General features: G+C 48.6%; 1 protein-coding gene across 5 annotated transcripts in view; it reads left to right on the forward strand.

The window, feature by feature from the left end:
- Positions 1-19108, forward strand: part of col14a1a (collagen, type XIV, alpha 1a) — a 260160-nt gene that overhangs the window by 125794 nt on the left and 115258 nt on the right. For all 5 annotated transcript variants that reach the window (XM_072466912.1, XM_072466913.1, XM_072466910.1 and 2 more), the window contains exons 11-18: positions 6253-6382; positions 9454-9599; positions 10656-10785; positions 11755-11894; positions 14015-14141; positions 14266-14405; positions 16932-17064; positions 18388-18441. In XM_072466912.1, coding sequence (XP_072323013.1) covers positions 6253-6382; positions 9454-9599; positions 10656-10785; positions 11755-11894; positions 14015-14141; positions 14266-14405; positions 16932-17064; positions 18388-18441 — 1000 coding nt within the window. The remainder of the gene's footprint in view (positions 1-6252; positions 6383-9453; positions 9600-10655; positions 10786-11754; positions 11895-14014; positions 14142-14265; positions 14406-16931; positions 17065-18387; positions 18442-19108) is intronic.

Raw genomic sequence — 19108 nt, forward strand, 5'->3', positions numbered from 1 at the left:
CCGGACGACAGCGGCCGCTTCCCGCGCTTTTCGCGGTCTCCCGCGCAGGTGCGCGCCAAAAATAACGGCCACAACGAGGGACGCACTGCGCAGGCGCGCCCACCGCAAGATCGCACTGCGCATGCGCAGTGGCGCAACGAACGCCGTGACGTCATGACGTGCGGCAATTGTGGAGCTCTACATTTAAAAGGGCAATGTCCTGCAAAAAACCGACAGTGCCACAGATGTGCCATGATGGGCCACTACGCAGCCCACTGTCGTTCGGCTCAACCCATGGATCCGGCGCATCCTCGACAACCTCGCAGACGAGTCAGGACCGTCCAGCCCACGCATCAAGACTTCCAGTTAAGTGATGCAGATGACCAGGATGCCTTCCGAGTTTCCGTCATTGATGTCAACAAGGTCAATGCCATCAATCCAGCCGATGAGTGGTGTGCCACCCTGACGGTCAACCGATCTCGCGTCGCCTTCCGTCTGGACACCGGCGCATCCGCCAACCTGATTGCTTACTCTGCAGTCCAGGCCATGAAGGTCAAACCACCCATCACGCCATCCCGGCTCAAGATGGTTGACTATAACGGGAACGTCATCCCGTCCATAGGATCTTGCCAGCTACAGGTGACTCACAAGAGGTACACGGCCACACTCCCCTTCGAAGTTGTCGGCTCATCAAAGGACTCGTTACTGGGCGCACAGGCGTGTAAGGTCCTTCACCTGGTACAGCGCATTATGTCTCTCTCTCCAGATGAGACATCCGACTTCCCGGATGCTGAGTTCCACGCAAATCTCCATTCCCTCCTTGCTCACAACCAGGAGGTTTTTGAAGGCATGGGGACATTGCCATACACGTACAAGATTCGACTCAGACCGGACGCCATCCCTGTCGTTCACGCACCTCGCAGGGTTCCTGCGCCACTCAAAGACCGCCTCAAGGCACAACTGCAGATTCTTCAGGACCAAGGGGTCCTATCCAGGGTCACGGAGCCCACGCCATGGGTCAGCTCCATGGTCTGTGTAAAGAAGCCCTCTGGCGAGCTCCGTATATGTATAGATCCAAAAGATCTGAATAACAATATCATGCGGGAACACTATCCCATCCCGAAACGAGAAGACCTCACCAGCGAGATGGCGCGAGCCAAAATATTCACTAAATTGGATGCGTCCAAAGGATTCTGGCAGATCCAACTGGACCCGGCCAGCCGAAGACTATGCACATTCAACACCCCTTTTGGCAGATTCTGCTACAACCGGATGCCATTCGGCATCATTTCGGCATCTGAAGTATTCCACCGCATTATGGAGCAGATGATGGAAGGCATCGAAGGGGTACGTGTATATGTGGACGATATCATCATTTGGTCCACCACTCCGCAGGAACACATGCATCGTCTACGACGTGTCTTTACCCGCATACGACAAAATGGCCTGCGTCTCAACCGTGCGAAGTGTGCCTTCGGCCAGACGGAGCTGAAATTCCTCGGGGACCACATCTCAAGGTCAGGGGTCCGTCCCGATGCAGACAAGGTTAGCGCCATCACAGCCATGCCACGACCGGCTGACAAGAAGGCTGTCTTAAGATTCCTGGGCATGGTCAACTTCCTTGGGAAGTTCATTCCCAACCTGGCTTCTCATACAACAAATATGCGCCATCTCGTAAAAAAATCGACAGAATTCAACTGGCACCAATCGCATCAGCGGGAATGGGAGGAGCTCAAGCACAAACTGGTCACGGCACCAGTGCTGGCCTTCTTTGACACGACTCGCCCTACAAAGATCTCAACAGACGCCAGCCAATCTGGTATTGGAGCGGTACTCCTGCAAAAAGACAGCACGTCATCATGGGCCCCGGTTGCGTATGCCTCACGAGCCATGACCCCTACCGAACAGCGCTACGCGCAAATCGAAAAAGAATGCCTGGGCTTGTTAACTGGACTGGACAAGTTCCACGACTATGTGTATGGCCTGCCACGATTTACGGTCGAAACTGACCACCGCCCCCTGGTCAACATCATTAACAAAGACCTGAACGACATGACTCCTCGCCTCCAGCGCATCTTACTTAAACTCAGGAGGTACGATTTTGAACTGATCTACACTCCGGGGAAGGAACTCATCGTGGCGGACACTCTTTCCCGAGCAGTGAGCACACCACCAGATGCGGAGGGGTTCGTGCGTCAAATTGAGGCACACGTAACTCTGACAGCAGCAAATCTGCCAGCTGATGATCCTAGTCTGGCCCACATACGCGCAGAGACGGCGACTGACCCCCTTCTGCAGCGAGTGATGCGCCACATGACGGAAGGGTGGCTAAAAGGGCAGTGCCCCCAGTTTTATAATGTGCGAGATGATCTCACCAACATAGACGGGGTCTTTATGAAATCACACAGGATCGTTATTCCGCACAGCGTGCGCCAGATGATTCTTCATCAACTACACGAAGGCCACTTGGGCGTCGAAAAATGCAGACGAAGGGCCCGGGAGGCGGTATATTGGCCGGGTATTAATGAAGACATAGCCAACATGGTGCTCAACTGCACAACCTGTCAGAGGTTTCAGCCGGCGCAACCTCCGGAAACACTTCTACCACACGAGATGGTGACGTCCCCCTGGGCGAAGGTGGGTGTTGACCTATTTCACGCGCTCGGCAGAGATTACATTGTTATTATAGACTACTTCTCAAACTACCCGGAAGTCATGCCTCTCCATGATCTGACGTCGTCCGCAGTCATTGGGGCCTGCAAGGAAACATTTGCTCGCTATGGCATTCCAAGGACTGTCATGTCAGACAATGGACCTTGTTTTGCCAGCCGTGAATGGTCGTCCTTTGCCGCAGCATATGGTTTCACTCATGTGACATCCAGCCCTCTGCATCCACAATCGAACGGGAAGGCTGAAAAGGGTGTCCACATCGCCAAGCGGCTCCTGTGCAAGGCGGCTGCTGCCGGATCGGACTTTAACCTTGCCTTGCTGGCCTATCGATCGGCCCCATTATCCACGGGTCTCTCGCCAGCGCAGCTACTAATGGGTCGCTCCCTCAGGACGACGGTACAGTCCATCCTGGCACCAACGACAGACCATGAGGCGGTTCTTCGGAACATGCAACTGCAGCGTGATCGCCAGAAAAGTCGGTACGACACACGAGCGACGGACCTGTCCCCCCTGTCCTCCGGAGACAAAGTACGCGTCCATCAACCGTATGGTGGCTGGTCAGCACCGGCCGAAGTCCTCCGACAAGTGGCTCCCCGCTCGTTCCTGGTTCGCATGCCGGATGGTTCCGTGCGTCGCCGCAATCGGCGCGCCCTTCGCCGACTTCCACGCTCACAGCCACACAGCACGCACACGCCAGATCCTCAACAGGCTTCCGAGGATGACTTTGTGGAGCTGCCGCACATCACGCCCTTTCCATCGCCACCCATGGCCAGGCCTGCACAGCAGCCGGTGGATCTTGATCCACCCTTGAGGCGGTCAACCTGAACTCGTCGCAAGCCCATTAGACTGGACTTATAATACCGTTCATATGTTTAACAAGTTGCACAATTTTACATGATAACCTGTTGTTGTTTATCGTTCCAGAGGTCGTCTGACTGGACAACTGTTCAAGTTTTTTTTCTTCTTCTCTCGTTCGCATTTATGTTATGTTATGGTACAACTTGGCTCATGTGACGCACCCGACATCGCCCCATGTACATAGTTCCGTCATATGCACATGCTGCACACGACACACACACACTCCTAGATGCACTCACGACACGATCATATTTATCACCACGTAGGCACATATCTTTGTAAAAAGGGGGGATGTCATGATATTCAAACACACACATCATGATGGACACACTAACAGGCAAATCAGAGTACACAACACCACAACCAATCACAGACAAGAACACCAACCATATAAAAAGCACGAGCACGACACCTGGTGGTCAGTAGGTCTGGGGAGAAGGGAACAAGAAAGAGCTGTTAAAACACCACAAGCAGGGAACCCCCCACGTGCAGAGTGCAAAGACCAAACTGTAAATAGTAAGTTTAAATAAAGAAGCGTTGTACCATATGCAACTGTGTTGGCTCATCTGTGTGTCAGAACACCCAACACCACAAGTGGGTTCTCAAAATGTCCCTGAGTGGAGCCTTAATTCTTTTCTAATTGGCTGCCTATCTCTGTGGAGTGGATGACTGATTCCATGGAAGTCCGCCTCTGGAACACCTGCTCCGAGGCAGGTCACCACGGAGAGATATCCCTGGCAGAATTCAGCCCAACGACCTTTCATTGGAAATAGTCAGAGACGTGACGGGTTCTAACCAAGAGGGGCGGGTGGAAGAGCAACATGGAAGGTTTGTGATATGGCGGAGGTTCAGGAGAGATAAATCTCAGACGGGATAACGGGATGGGGCAGAAAGAAAGGTGATGGGGACCCGCAAAGAAACCAAAGCTGGGTCTAGAGGAGCTGTGAATGGCAACAGCAGAATGATTTTCAGCAGCAACTCGCCAAGAAATCGGGAGCAGGGATTGCTGTCTGGAATTGTGGAATCTGGAATTTTGTAAAGCAGTGAATCTGAAAACGAGATTCTGTTCCTCGAGCTCACATCAAGGTTTGCTACAGCATTTTTAAAAATTGTTCAAAAGTCAGTTTTATCATATAAAAGGATGAATAATGTTGGTAGGTTATATGTAACAAGTTAACATGTTCCCCAGAAAGTAACTTTTGTCGGTCTATTTGGTAGCAGTCTGTAGTACCCTTTCCAGGACTATTCACCTGATACAGCCTGAGATCACGGTGCTGTGCTGAGCCCCAACCTAATCTCCAAAATGAACCAGAAATACACTTTAGGCCCTGTGAATTTCACAGGCATTGGGTCCAGTGTCTTTTTTCACTCTTGCGCAGGGTGTGGGTCTCGCTGGCTAGACCAGCATTGTTACCCATCCCTAATTGCCCATTGAGAAAGTGGTGGTGAGCCACCTCCTTGAACTGTTGCATGTGGTGTAGGTACATCGACAGTGCTGTTAAGCAGACAGTTCCAGGATTTTGACCCAGTGACAATGATGGAACGGTGATAATGTTCTAAGTCGGGATGGTGAGTGACTTGGAGGGGAACTCACGGTTGGTGAGGTTCCCAGGTATCTGCTGCCCTTGTCCTTCTAGATGGTATAAGTCGCAGGTTTGGAAGGTGCTGCCTAAGGAGCCTTGGTGAGTTGCTGCAGTGCATCTTGTAGATGGTACACACGGCTGCCACTGTGCGTGCGTGGCGGAGGAAGTGAATGCTGAAGGTGGTGGATGGGGTGCCAGTCAAACAGACTGATTTGTTCTGGATGGTGACGAGCTTGTTGAGTGTTGTTGGAGCTGCATTTCTAAAGCCTCCCAATGTCCCATCATACTTTGCAGTTAATTAAATACTTTTTGAAGTGTAATCACTGTTGTAACATAAGAACCACAACAGTCAATTTTCACACAGCAAGATCCTACAAACAACAATGTGATACGGACCTGGCAATCTGATTTTGTGATGTTGGTCATCTGAACTGCAGGTGTAAAATGGTCCAATAATGTATGCAGGACACGTGCAGCCACTTTGCACTGGGTATGAGCCACATTGGTTCAGGCAAACTGCTGTTATCATTCAGACACCTGCCCAAAACACGTGACACTCACCTCCTGACCTCCCAAAGCCTGCCCACCATCTACAAGTCTGGAGTGTGATGGAATACTCTCCACTTGCCTGGATAAACGCAGCTCCAACAACACTCGAGAAGCTCAACACCATTCAGGACAAAGAAGCCCGCTTGATTGGCGCCGCTTCCACACACATTCAAACCCTCCACCACTGACGCACAAAGGCAGCCGTGTGTACCGTCTACAAGATGCACTGCATCTCATTCAGCGGTACCTTCCACTTGGAAATATATCGGCCGTTCCTTCACTGTCACTGGGCCAAAATCCTGGAACTCCCTCCCTAACAGCACTGTGGGTGTACCTACACCTCAGGGACTGCAAGCGGCTCATCAAGGCAACTCACCCCCACCTTCTGAAGGGCAAGTAGGGGTGGGGAATTTCACACCCACATCCCATGAAAGAATTTTAAAGAATGATTTATTTTGGGATGATTTTCTGCGATGGGGCGCAAGACAGCACAAGAGGCTCAGAAGTGTCTTTCACGCCAGGCTTCATAAATTATCCGGCTTTGAACTGACTCCAGCTGTTCCGCTTTATGACTAACTGTCAGATAAAGAAATGCACGTCCTTTTCACCCTAGGTGGTGGTGGATGGAACGGAGTCGACAGCTGTCATTCAGAACCTGATGTCCCTGACCGATTACCAGCTCGCGGTGTTTGCCATCTACGAGAAGGCAGCCAGCGAGGGATTACGTGGGGCCGTAACCACATGTGAGTAGCACGTAGCTAAATCCCAATCCTGCGGTTATGCTAGGATGGCCAGACCATCCAGGAATGTCCCGGATTCAACACAAATTGGAGATTAACGGCTGGACACAGCTGGCAGAGAATTCTGAGAGATGGAAAAAGTTGTGTTTCTTTTAATCTTCTTTAGACAGTTCCATTTATTGGTATTTTTTTTAAAAAATTGGAGATGGAAGAATACCGTTTGATTGGAAGGAAGGGGACAAGGTTGAAGATAAAGGGGTCATTTGCAAAAGTACATGCAACGTAGCGTTGGTGACCCTGGTTTAAGCATCAACTCTGACATTTGCGATTTGACAAACCATTTCCATAATGCGTGGATTGCAACACAGTGCTAAAAACATTTGTTTTAAAGGAAAGTACAGACAATGCGGAAGAGGGTTTTTTTGCTGATGCACAGAGACTGAGGTTTTGGCAGAGTCCTTTGCAAGTAGAAGCAGAAACTGGGCCACAGCGAACCTTGAATAATGCTTTGTAACATTGTCCCTCGTAGAATACATCAGAAGGTTATTTATACAGAACAGCACTTATCAAATTAGCCGCCACTGTAGCCCAAAGCTTAGTTCACGATCATGTTTATAACAATTAATCTATAATGACAAATGATAGGAGAATTTGAGCTATTAGAGGATAGATTCCATATTGTCACTTTAGTCAATGCATGGAGCATATAACTAAAACAACTTGTAGTCTGTAATGAAGGAGTGTCCCACTCTACAATAAATCAGTAAAACCTGCAGATTGAATTACCATCTTAAATTCTTGACCAGGAATTTGACACACCAATAATTTAAAGAAAGTTTTTAAAGGGAAGTCTTTAAGAAAACATGCATAATGCAGCACAATGAATATGCTGGAGGGGGCAGGACTGGGGAGGTGCAGAGCAGAGGGAGCAGTACCAACATAACAAGGTATTCAACAACAAATGTTCTTGCTGCCTAAGTCAGAATGTTGTAGGCTCACAGTCCCACTCCAGAAACTTGAGCCCAGAATGCTGGCTGACAAAACCCGGTGGAGTACTGAGGGAATGCTGCACTGTTGAAGGTGCCGTCCTTTGAGTGAGAGATTAAATCAAGGTCTCGTATGCCCTCTCACCATACCCCGTGGCACTATTCTGAAAGAGAGCAGGGGGGTTATCCCCAGCGTGCTGACCAACATCACTGACAAAACAGACCATCTGCTCATTATCACATTGCTGATTGTGGGAGCTTGCTGTGCACAAACTGGTTGCTGTCTTTCTTATGTTACAACAGTGACTGCACTTCAATTGTCTGTAAAGTGTTCTGGGATATTCTGAGGTGGTGAATGACGCCAGATAATTGCTCGTCTTTTTCAATCTATCCGAGCTCTCCAAATGAAATGAAAAATGAAAATCGCTTATTGAAATGAAATTAAATGAAAATTGCTTATTGTCACGAGTAGGCTTCAATGAAGTTACTGTGAAAAGCCCCTAGTTGCCACATTCCGGCACCTGTTCGGGAAGGGTGGTACAGGAATTGAACCGTGCTGCTGGCCTGCCTTGGGCGTCTTTAAAAACCTGCGATTTAGCCCAGTGTGCTAAACCAGCCCCAGCCCCAATCACAAGTAGGCTTCAAATGAAGTTACTGTGAAAAGCCCCTAGTCGCCACATTCCGGCGCCTGTTCGGGGAGGCCGGTACGGGATTTTACCGCAAGTAATTTACTTCATTCATTCACGGGATGTGGGAATTTATTGCCCATCCCTAATTGCCCCTTGAGAAGATGGTGGTGGTGAGGTGTCTTCTTGAACCGCTGCATTCCATGTGGTGTAGGTACACCCGCAGTGCTGTCAGGGAGGGCAGCTCCGGGATTCTGATGCAGCAACATTGGTGGAGGGAGTGAATATTTAAGGTGGTGGATGGGGTGACATTGAGCCGTTTACTTGTCCTGGACGGTGTCGAGCTTCTTGAGTGTTGTTGGAGCCGCACTCGCCCAGGCAAGTGGAGAGTGTTCCATTACACTCCTGACTTGGGCCTTGTAGATGGTGGTCAGGCTTTTGGGAGTCAGGAGGTGAGTTACTCACAGCAGAATCCTCAGTCTCTACCCTACTGTTCTCGCCACAGTATGTGTATAACTGGTCCAGCTGTGCTCCTGGTCAATGATAATCCCCAGAATGTTGCTAGTGGGGGAATTCAGCCATGGTAATGTCATCCAACATACAACAAGTGAACGTCCAAATCCAGCTCTAAACAGTCGCTAATGAAGATGATGATGTACATCCCCTCTCAGATCCTACTTTTTTTTTTAAAGTACTTTCTTCTTTGTGTCTTTCCAGCCTAAATCCCGATTCTTAGTGGCAGCTGCTCTTGATTTGCTAGGTGTGCAATCGGATTCACAGGTGGATGTCTTGTGGCGCTGTGGGTAGCATCCCTGCCTCTGAGCCAGAGGCTCTGGGTTTGAGTCCCATCCCAGCACTTGATGACCAAGGAAGGTGGGTTCATGACCCCGGCCAAAATAGTTGAATGCCAACCTGCAAAATCCTTCCAAAACGTGCTGAAGACCGGCAGCAAGAGTGGGAGAGATTCCTGGTCAGCTGTGTGAAGGAAAGAAAGTTAAAGCCTCTACCCTCACTGTCCATCGCTCCAGACAGCAACACGCATATATATGTGTATGTTGCCGCAGCCAATCAGACTGTCTGAGTGAGCTGATGTTAAACAATGCGGATATTCCTGTTGGGGGCTGAATGTCATTTGGAAATAACACGTTTGCGAGTTGTAAAAATGATTCCCTCACATCATTGCCCCACCTTCAATCGCCCCCAGTGAAGCTGAAACAATTTGCAAACGGGGTTCAGCGCGGGGCATCGGAGGATAGAACAAGAGTTGGAGACGTCCAACTTTATCAGTTCAAGGTCAGCCTGAATATTCTTGCTTTTCACGATCCACGGTGAGCTGTCTCGGGTTAGACTTTGAGTGATTGGAGTTTACAGAGCAGCCACGGGTCTGTTTGAATGGCGGAACTGGTTCGAGGGGCCGAATGGCCTTTTCCCAGGTGTGAGAATTCATTTGTTTTTCCTGCAGTGGCGCTTCCTGCAGCTGCCGACCTGGATATCTATGATGTGAGCCACAGCAGTATGAGAGTCAAGTGGGAAGCTGCTGAGTCTGCCAGCGGCTACATGGTACTCTACACGGCACTCACTGGGGACGACACAGCCAATGAGAAAGAGGTAACTAACTCTTTAATATTTAATTCCACTACTTGTCTGCCCGCATCCATGATTAAAAATCTGCAAAGAAAATGACATTCACATTTTCATACAAGGTTCATGAAGAGAAATTAACATTATCCCATTTTTAAGTAAAAGAAGAATTCGCTCTTTTATCTTTTAATCATGGGGAAGATATCTCTTCACTAATATTCCAGTTGAAACAGGTTTAATTAAAGGATGAGTTTGGATCCCTGGCATCCTGAGGTGGCACGGTGGACAATGGTTAGCACTGTTACCTCACAGCGTCCGGGTTCCATTCCGGCCTCGGGCGACTGTCTGTGCGGAGTCTGCACGTTCTCCCCGTGTCTGCGTGGGTTTCCTCCGGATGCTCCGGTTTCCTCCCACAGTCCAAAGATGTGCAGGTTAGGTGGATTGGCCGTGCTAAATTGCCCCTTAGAGTCCAAAAGGTTAGGTGGGGTTACTGGGATAGGGCAGGGATTGGGCCTGGGTGGGGGTGCTCTTTCAGAGAGTCGGTGCAGACTCGATGGGCCGAATGGCCTCCTTCTGCACTGTAGGGATTCTATGATTCATTCATTAATAGACCTGTGTGCATCAGCCATGGTTTCAGTGGGTAGCGCACTCGCTGAAGATGATGGGTTCATAGCCTCACTCCAGAGTCTTTGAGCTCAAAAATCCAGTCTGATGCTCCCAGTGCAATGTTGAGGGTGCCACACACCGTCAGAGGTGTGACTTTAAACTGCCTTCTCAAAAGATCCCTCGGCATCACTTCAACAAAGTTGTGTTGCAAAACCTTTTGGAATTAAACACCTACTGGAAGGGTGGAGAGGCTTTGGGGGAATGGGCAGGGGAGTGACACTCATTGGAGAGCTCCGAGTGCCTCTTCCTGTGCGCTATCACCCTGTGACTTGAATTGAGGCTTTGGCCTTCAAAGATGAAGGGGGTAAAAATGTCCTCGGGTGTTTAACTCAAATTGCGTCAATTTACGTTTTGCCTCCTCTGTGAAATGAGCAGAGATATGAGTGAGAAATCAGCTTGCTATACATTCCGCCCTAGGTGAAAGTGGCCAATTCAGTTACAGACATAGAACTGGAGGGACTGTCGGCAAACACGGAATATACGGTGACCGTGTACGCCTTGTATGGTGATGAGGCAAGTGACCCATTGACTGGACAAGAAACAACACGTAGGTCTCAATGATGGTTTTTATTAAGTTGTTTCCTCATGTTATCTCCACACCCGGGGTTGTATGGCATGTACAAAATGCTGAAGGTTATGGGCGGCACCATACTTTTCCTCGAATGACACAGCACAGAAGGAGGCCATTCGACCCATTATCATTAATCTGGCCGATCTTGGCTCCTGCTTTGGGGGAAGGGGGTGGAGGGGGAGGGAGCGGGGGGAGACAATGAGCTGCCTCTGGGGTGGCTAATAGCCTCCACGCACCTTCGGCACAGAAAGCGGGCAGACCAATTTCTTGTGCTCTTGTCGTGGGCCCTGTTAGGCACGAGGAACGTGCACAGCACAGGGACTGCCACCTATCTGTGACACGGTCCAGGTTCCACACAGTAGAGCTTATCCTTTGAGCCCGATGTTTGTGTGCGGGACCTCATCCTTTATTTAGTACCACCAGCTCGTGCCTTTAACTTTGCAAAATGCCCCAAGGCACTTCACAGGAGCGTTATCAGACCAAACCCTTCGCCAAGTAACACGAGGAGATATTAGGACAGGTGACCAAAGACTCTGTCACGAAGGTAGGTTTCAAGGATCCAGGCAGCTGAAGCCATGGCGACCGATGGTGTGATGGCTCAAGAGGCCAGAATTAGAGGGGTGAAGATATTGTGGATGGCTGTGGGGGCTGGAGGGATTTACAGAGATAGAGAGGGACAAGGCCATGGAGGCATTTGAACGCAAGGATGAGGATTTGAAAATCGAAATGTTTCTAGATTTGGAGCCAGTGTTGGTGAGGACGCACAGGGGTTAATGATGTCACTGAACAGTAAACAAATAGATTTACGATAGATCATATCTCATCTTTTAATAAAATGATTGTGCCATTGTGATAAACATAAATGAAGATGATTTGTGCAATTTTTTTTTTTTTACCCCTGATTTGGATTTGCTTGAAAATAAACATATTTCTTCTTTTTCTTAGTGCCACTGAGCCCTCCCCGAAACCTAGAGTTCTCCGAGGTTGGACACAGCACTGCCAGTGTCAGCTGGGAGTCAGATTCAAAGAAAGCTCGCGGGTATCGGATCATGTACGTGAAAACTGACGGGGCATCAATGAACGAGGCAAGTGTAGGAATCATTTGCATATGTACCGTTAATCTATGGATTTTGCAGATTGATTGGGAGGGAAATTACTGTGTGTTTTGTGAGCAAAGGGCTGCCTGATTTGTTGTTTAAGAAAGCCAACTGGTTCATTCATGTCCCTTTTTGACAAAGGGAGAATCGGCCGTCCATTCCCAAACTCGGCCCAGAAGTGACTCCGTCTCTTCCATCGATGTGGTCGAGGCTTGCACTCCCCTCCCAAACCATTCACTTGTAATCGGGATGGGCAATAAATGTCTGTGAATCCCACATCCCAAGGACAAATTAATAAAAATGTGCCCCTACGCCTCAAGTTGTGTGTTTAATCATCTTTATTGTTGTCACAAGTAGGCTTACATTAACACTGCAATGAAGTTACTGTGAAAAGCCCCTAGTCGCCACATTCCGGCGCCTGTTCGGGCACACGGAGGGAGAATTCAGAATGTCCAATTCACCCAACAGCACGTCTTTTGGGACTTATGGGAGGGAACCGGAGCACCCAGAGGAAACCCACGCAGACACGGGAAGAACGTGCAGACTCCGCACATGCAGTGACCCAGTGGAACCTGGGACCCTGGCGCTGTGAAGCAACTGTGCTACCGTGCCGCCCTGCTTGGGGGTTCATGTATGTGTGTTAGGGGTTCATCTAGGTTCTGTCCATTAATAAACTTAAGCATCAATAGTTTTATTTTACTGGCAAGGGTGTAACTCAGAAAATAGCCTGTTTTCAATTCATTTAGTGATTTGGATGAATGGTCACACTTTGCAGTTTTATGAAGCGAATCATCCTTGAGCCTGTCTGAGCAGCTAAGCTTCTTCAAGCTAATGACAAATGTCTTGTCTGCTTTTTGAGCTTCCTGAACAAGACAGATTTTTAAAATTAACTTTCAGGATGTGGGTGCCACTGTCTCGGCTAGGCTAGCGCGTATTGCCCAGTCCTAATGGACCCTCGAGAAGGTGGTGGTGAGCCGCCACCTTGAACCGCTGCAGCCCATGTGGTGTAGGTGCACCCACAGTGCTGTTAGGGAGGGGGCCCAGGATTTTGACCCAGTGACAGTGTTGGGAATAGAACAGTCAAGAGAGCAGGGGTGAATGAAACGAGTGAATGGAAAAGCTGAAACAAAAGAGAGAATTATGTCGAATGTACATCAGAAAGACAGGCCACTCATCCCAGCTGGCCCAACCAGGCACTTTCATCTCCACCTGAGCCTCCTCCAATTCCTTTTCATTCCACCTAACCAGCCTATCTTTGGATTCTCTTCACCCTCACGTGTTTATCAAGCGTCCCCTTAAATGTATCTCTGCTATTCACCTGTTACTTGTTTCGGTGCTGGTGGCAATCGACAGACTCAGTGCCTGGTATCCTCTGGCAAAGACACAGTCCCCGAGGTGGCTGCCCACACAACAATCTTCCTGCCCCAGGACAACCTCACAATGGAACATTAAACTCAAGCAGAACGCTGCAGAGGCTGGAAATCTGAAATAAAAACAGGAAGAAAAGCCCAGCCGGCTTGGCAGCACCTGTGGTGAGAGAAACAGAGTTAACATTTCCAGTCCAACAGGACTCTCCTTCGAAACTCTTTTCATCCGACAATGGAACAAGCCATCACAGCCCCAGCACAGTGGCACGGTGGTTAGCACTGCTGCCTCGCAGTGCCAGGGACCCGGGTTCGCTGCCGACCTCGGATCACTGTCTGTGCGGAGTCTGCACGTTCTCCCCGTGTCTGCGTGGGTTTCCTCCGGTTGCTCCGGTTTCCTCCACAGTCCAAAGATGTGCAGGTTAGGTGGATTGGTCGTGATAAATTGCCCTTAGTGTCCAAAAAGGTTAGGTAGGGTTACTGGAACAGGGCGGGGGAATGGGCCAATTCTATCATTCACTGGAAGTCTTCACCACCCATCTTTTAGATTACAAATTATAAGTTTTTTTATTATCAGGATGACCATTTCAACAGGTTGTGCCTGGTTTGGTTGGCGCTGCCCATATAAATAAAGCAGAAACAGACTTCCAGTTCCATATTCTCACCACGCTCTGGACAAAGACGTTTTCCTTGAATTCCCGGTTGAGTTTATTGGTTGTTATCTTACATTTATGGTCCCCCTAGGTTGAAGTTGAAGGGACGACGTCAATTTTCTTAAGTAACCTGACATCACTTACAGAGTACACGGTTGCTGTTTTCTCAGTTTACGACGAGGGACAGTCGGACCCTCTGACGGGCAGCTTTACCACAAGTAAGTCGGCAGAATTGGGCCTTTGCGTCTCAGCAAACGGTTTGAGAAAAAAAATAATGAACCTGCGGCTACACAACGCACGTTACAGAATGCTGTCCTTTTTCCCAAACTTTGTCCAATTCAGAGAGAGTCCCAAAGCCCTTGGACTTGACGGTCAGTGACGTGTCTGTAGACCAGTTCCGAGTTAGTTGGGAACACTCTGCTGATGACGTAACTTTGTACAGGCTGGCTTGCACGCCTCTGAGTGGTGAAGAGGCAAAAGAGGTAAGGTTCAATATGTCTAGGAACAGAAATAGTTTCAAATAAATTCGCAAACTTAATTCACACAGGCGCGGTTTACGGACGAGAGAAAGAATCACAACAAAATTCCCCCACCCCCCACCGCCCGCCCCATGAGTTTGTTGTAGCAAAGTTCCAATTCCCTTTCTTTTCCACAATGACCGTAACAATTCAATTTCACACAATGAACAGAGAATGTCCCCTCTTTGTGTGCCGGATCTGGAAAGTACCGGCGGCATTATGTAATAGACGAGCTGTTCAGGAAGTTCTTTCATCTGAATTGATACATAAAAGTTACGTTTTGTAAAGAGGTATCAATATCCACTTAATCTTTGATTCTTATCTGGATTTGAACTTTTATTCTCCTTTCTTTCACGGCTCAGAAAATACTCCCTGTGATCCGTACATATCGTGATTTGGGGATTGTAAAGCACTCTAATAAAGTCCAATAAAATCTCCGTACTCTGTGACAACTTTCTCCAAGTAACCTCACCTAACACTAAGGGCAATTTTGGACACTAAGGGCAATTTAGCATAGCCAATCCACCTAACCATCAGGAACGCCGGGAGTTTAACGTGGCGCGTCTGCTAGCCCCTCACCGGGCGGAGCATCGGTGGAAGGGCGGCGACGACTTTTTCATTGGAAAACTAGACACTTTCTCCGGACATAGCCTCAGAATCGGAGAATCCAGCCCGCCGTCTTTTGGACAAGATATTAAACTGAGCTTTGCCAACCCTATCATCTGGATGCAAAAGATCCCACTTGGAAAAGGAACAGGGGGAGTTCCCCCAGCATTCTGGTCAGTGGGCGGGATTTTCCGGTTGTCCGTGCCGGCTGTATCTTCCAGCCCCGCCGAGGGTGACCCCCTGGCGGCAGCGAGTGTGAACAACAGGCAACCCTGTTGATGGCGGCAGGTCCAGAAGATCTCACCGCTGGCCGATGCTGGGCCCCCTCCACCACTGCAGAAAACACACTGCGGGGGCGGGAATCCAATATTTATCCCTCGATCAATATCTCCTGCTATTTGCTGCTGCAAATTGCAAATTGGCTCCAGTGATTTCTACTCTACAGCAGTAACTGCACTTTCGAAATGTACATCCTTTATTGTGAAGCACTACGGGGCACTCCAATGCTCCAGGAGTGCAGGAATCTATTTCTAAAGGCATTAGCGAACCTTCCTGTTCCTCAGCACACTGGACTAGACCTCCTGGGCACTGTGAATATTGGATATTGAGTAATAGGGAGCAATTCTGATTTTGTGTGATAATGAGAAATGGGTGGTGATGAATTGGAGATAATTTTACATCTCTCTCCACTTTTATTTCCATTGAAATCAATGGAAATACAGGGCCGGGATTCTCCCACCCTGTTGGGCAATCTCTGTTCCCGCCGGAAGTTCACCACTGCCCGCGGTTTTCCCGACGGCGTGGGGTGGCTTCCCATTGACAAGCGGTGGGAAGATAGAATCACACCGCCGAGAAATATGCGGCAGAGGGAACGGGAATGCAGCCCAACATGACCCCCTCCTGTCTGTAAAGGAAACCCACACCGTTTTCATCCAGTAATTTAAATAGAGGAAAATCCCTCTTTGAGGACCTGTGCTGCGATCCTCAGAATCCTCCCACATTCTTCCCTATTTGATGAGAATGGTGACGAGATATTTTTGTTACATTCAACGCGGTAACATCCGCTCTCGAAGAATTTCGATGAATGTAAAGATTGTCGTGGATCATGGGAATCACACCTTGCTTCAGCATTAATGTTGGATGCGAACGGGGAATAGGCTACAATCCCTCAGATGCAGGATAGCCAGTGTGACATTATGATAAACGTACAGAACTGTATGGGTTAATGTTATGTCCAAATCAACCACAAGGGGGAGCTGGATGTAGAACTAAAAAAGGCATTGATGCTCAGCCTTGTGGGTGATAGGTTGAGGAGAAAGCTAGAGGACAGACTGAAGGAAAGATAGTGTGAGTGAGAGCAGATCACAGTCATTGTATTTAGTGTAGAGATTAATAGTAGATGTGTAGATTGTATATTTAGTATCAACTGTTTTATTATCTAGGAGTAAATAATAGTGTAAATAAATCTTTAGCTTTGTTCAATATAAAAGCTGTTTGTGGTCTTTGTGAACACTCCGCCAACCATCCTAGAATTAGAACCACAAAGAGCACCACAGTCAGCATCCAAAATCATTTGTGTCTTGCACTATAAGAACTTTAACAGGAGTTTAATGTATGGATGAGATTATGTAATAATAATGAGTCTGATTAATTTAATGTGTTGCAATAATTTTTAATTCATCCTTTAATTAAAGTTAGACCTCTCTGACAGTAAATCTCTTTTTTAAAAATCATTTATCTGTAATCTTTAAATGAACGGGCAAAGTACTAGAAGTGAACGTCCGTTTGGACAGTAAAGTGAAGTTGATTGATCGATTCATTGATTGAAATCTCTGGACGCGGGAAGAAAATGCTTGATTTGCATCGGGAGCTTTTATTTTGCAGTTTGTTTTGAGCGGGGCCACCGACACGATAATTCTTGACGATTTATTGCCTGAGACGGAGTATGAGGTTTCTCTCTCTGCGATCTACAGCGATGAGGCAGAAAGCGATGTAGTGGCCGTCCTTGAGACTACACGTAAGATACACGAGTGTGAAAGCAGCATGCTCAATTTGCATTCGTTGTAAAATGACAGCTAGCAAATTAGAGCTTTGGTTGTTCTGTGGTCTCCTAAAACCTAAACCAAAACGATGGTTCAACAACAGTAACCACTTGCATTTATATAGCGCCTTTACTGCAGCAAAAACGTCCCATTGCGCTTCACAGTAGCACCATCAAACAAAATTAAGAGCCAAGGACCAGAGGCCAAAAAGAGGTTTTGGGGAGGGTCTGGACAGGAGAGAGGTAGAGAGGGTTAGGGAGGTTAAGGGGCTCATCGACAGCAGCAGGCATGGCCACTAAGGTTGGGGCGATGGGAATTGAGGATGCCAAAGAGGTCAGAGTTGGATTAATGCAGAGATCCCGGGGGATGTTGCAGGGATAGGGAGCACGTGAGGCCTTTGAAGGATCAGAAAACAAGGCTGAGAATTTGAAAAGTGAGACATTGCCATAACGGGAGCCAGTGTAGCAGAGGAGGAGATGGGTGAACAGGACTTGGTAAGTATTAGAGCAGGGGCAGCAGAGCTTTAGAAGGCCTTAGGTTTATGGAGGGTGGGCGGCCAGTCAGCCAGGAGAGAATTCGAATAGTCAGGAATGACGATAAGAATGAATTGGAGAGGATTTTCCCATGTGCAAGCTGGCTGAAGCGCAGAGGTGAGTTGTCAAGTCCTAAGACTGTTACTGTTTTGCTTAATTCAGTGGAGCAGATTGCGACACGGTAGCACAGTGGTTATCACAGTTGCTTCACAGCTCCAGGGTCCCAGGTTCGTTCCCTGGCATGGGTCACTGTCTGTGTGGAGTCTGCACGTTCTCCCCGTGACTGCGTGGGTTTCCTCCGGGTGCTCCGGTTTCCTCCCACAGTCTAAAGATGTGCAGGTTAGGTGGATTGGCCACGATAAATTGCCCCTTAGTGTCCAAAAGATTAGGTGGGGTTACTGGGTTACAGGGATAGGGTGGAGACATGGGCTTGGGTAGGGTGCTCTTTCCAAGGGCCGGTGCAGGATCGATGGGCCGAATGGCCTCCTTTGCACTGTAAATTCTATGATTCTATGAACTTAATGGAGTGAAATTTGTTTATGACCCATTTCTAGGCCCATTAGCAGAATAGGCTAGTGGCCTCCATTCTCTGTGTTTATTGAATTAATATAAATGCCTCTATACATCTTGTTAAAAAGCCAACATTACTGGTACAACTGTTGTAAACACAGGTCTGGTGTTAACCTATGAGGTAAGATGTATGTTCATCAAGTTTATCCAGGATAGGACCACATGATTTAGAATTAATTTTGACTTTAATTACAGTTCGGCGGACCACAACAGCAGCTACAACAACAACTCACAGGCCAACTACAGCAGGTAGGTGATTATAAACTATAATTTGGGGCGGCACGGTGGCACAGTGGTTAGCACTGCTGCCTCACAGCGCCAGGGACCCGGTTTCGATTCCCGACCCCGGGTCACTGCCTGTGCGGAACCTGCACGTTCCCCCCGTGTCTGCGTGGCTTTCCTCCGGGCGCTCCGGTTTCCTCCCACAAGTCCCGAAAGAAGTGCTTGTTAGGTGAATTGGACATTCTGAATGTACCCGAACAGGCGCCGGAATGTGGCGACTAGGGGCTTTTCACAGTAACCTCATTGCAGTGTTAATGTAAGCCCACTTGTGACAATAAAGATTATTATAGATATCATTAGTGGCTTGGGCACTTCATGCTCCTCCCCTCTGTCATGCTCTAGTCCCTCATCGGCGGAGGTCTCGCGGGTGCGAATTGGTGCAAGTATTTACAAGCGGGGATAAAAGCAAAATACTGTGGATGCGGAATTTGATACAAAATCAGAAAATACTGGACAACATCAGCAGGTCTCGCAGCATCTGTGGGGGGAGAGGGGAGCGAACGTTTCGAGTCTGGATGACTCTTAGTCAAAGTTGGGTAGAACTGGAAATAGGGTCAGCTTTACACTGTTGTGGGGGTGGGTGGGGGGAGGGTGTGTGTGGGGGGGCCGGTGCGGGGGGGGGGGGGGGGCGGGC

Source organism: Scyliorhinus torazame, chromosome 11, assembly GCF_047496885.1.
Source record: "Scyliorhinus torazame isolate Kashiwa2021f chromosome 11, sScyTor2.1, whole genome shotgun sequence".
Lineage (NCBI taxonomy): Eukaryota > Metazoa > Chordata > Chondrichthyes > Carcharhiniformes > Scyliorhinidae > Scyliorhinus > Scyliorhinus torazame.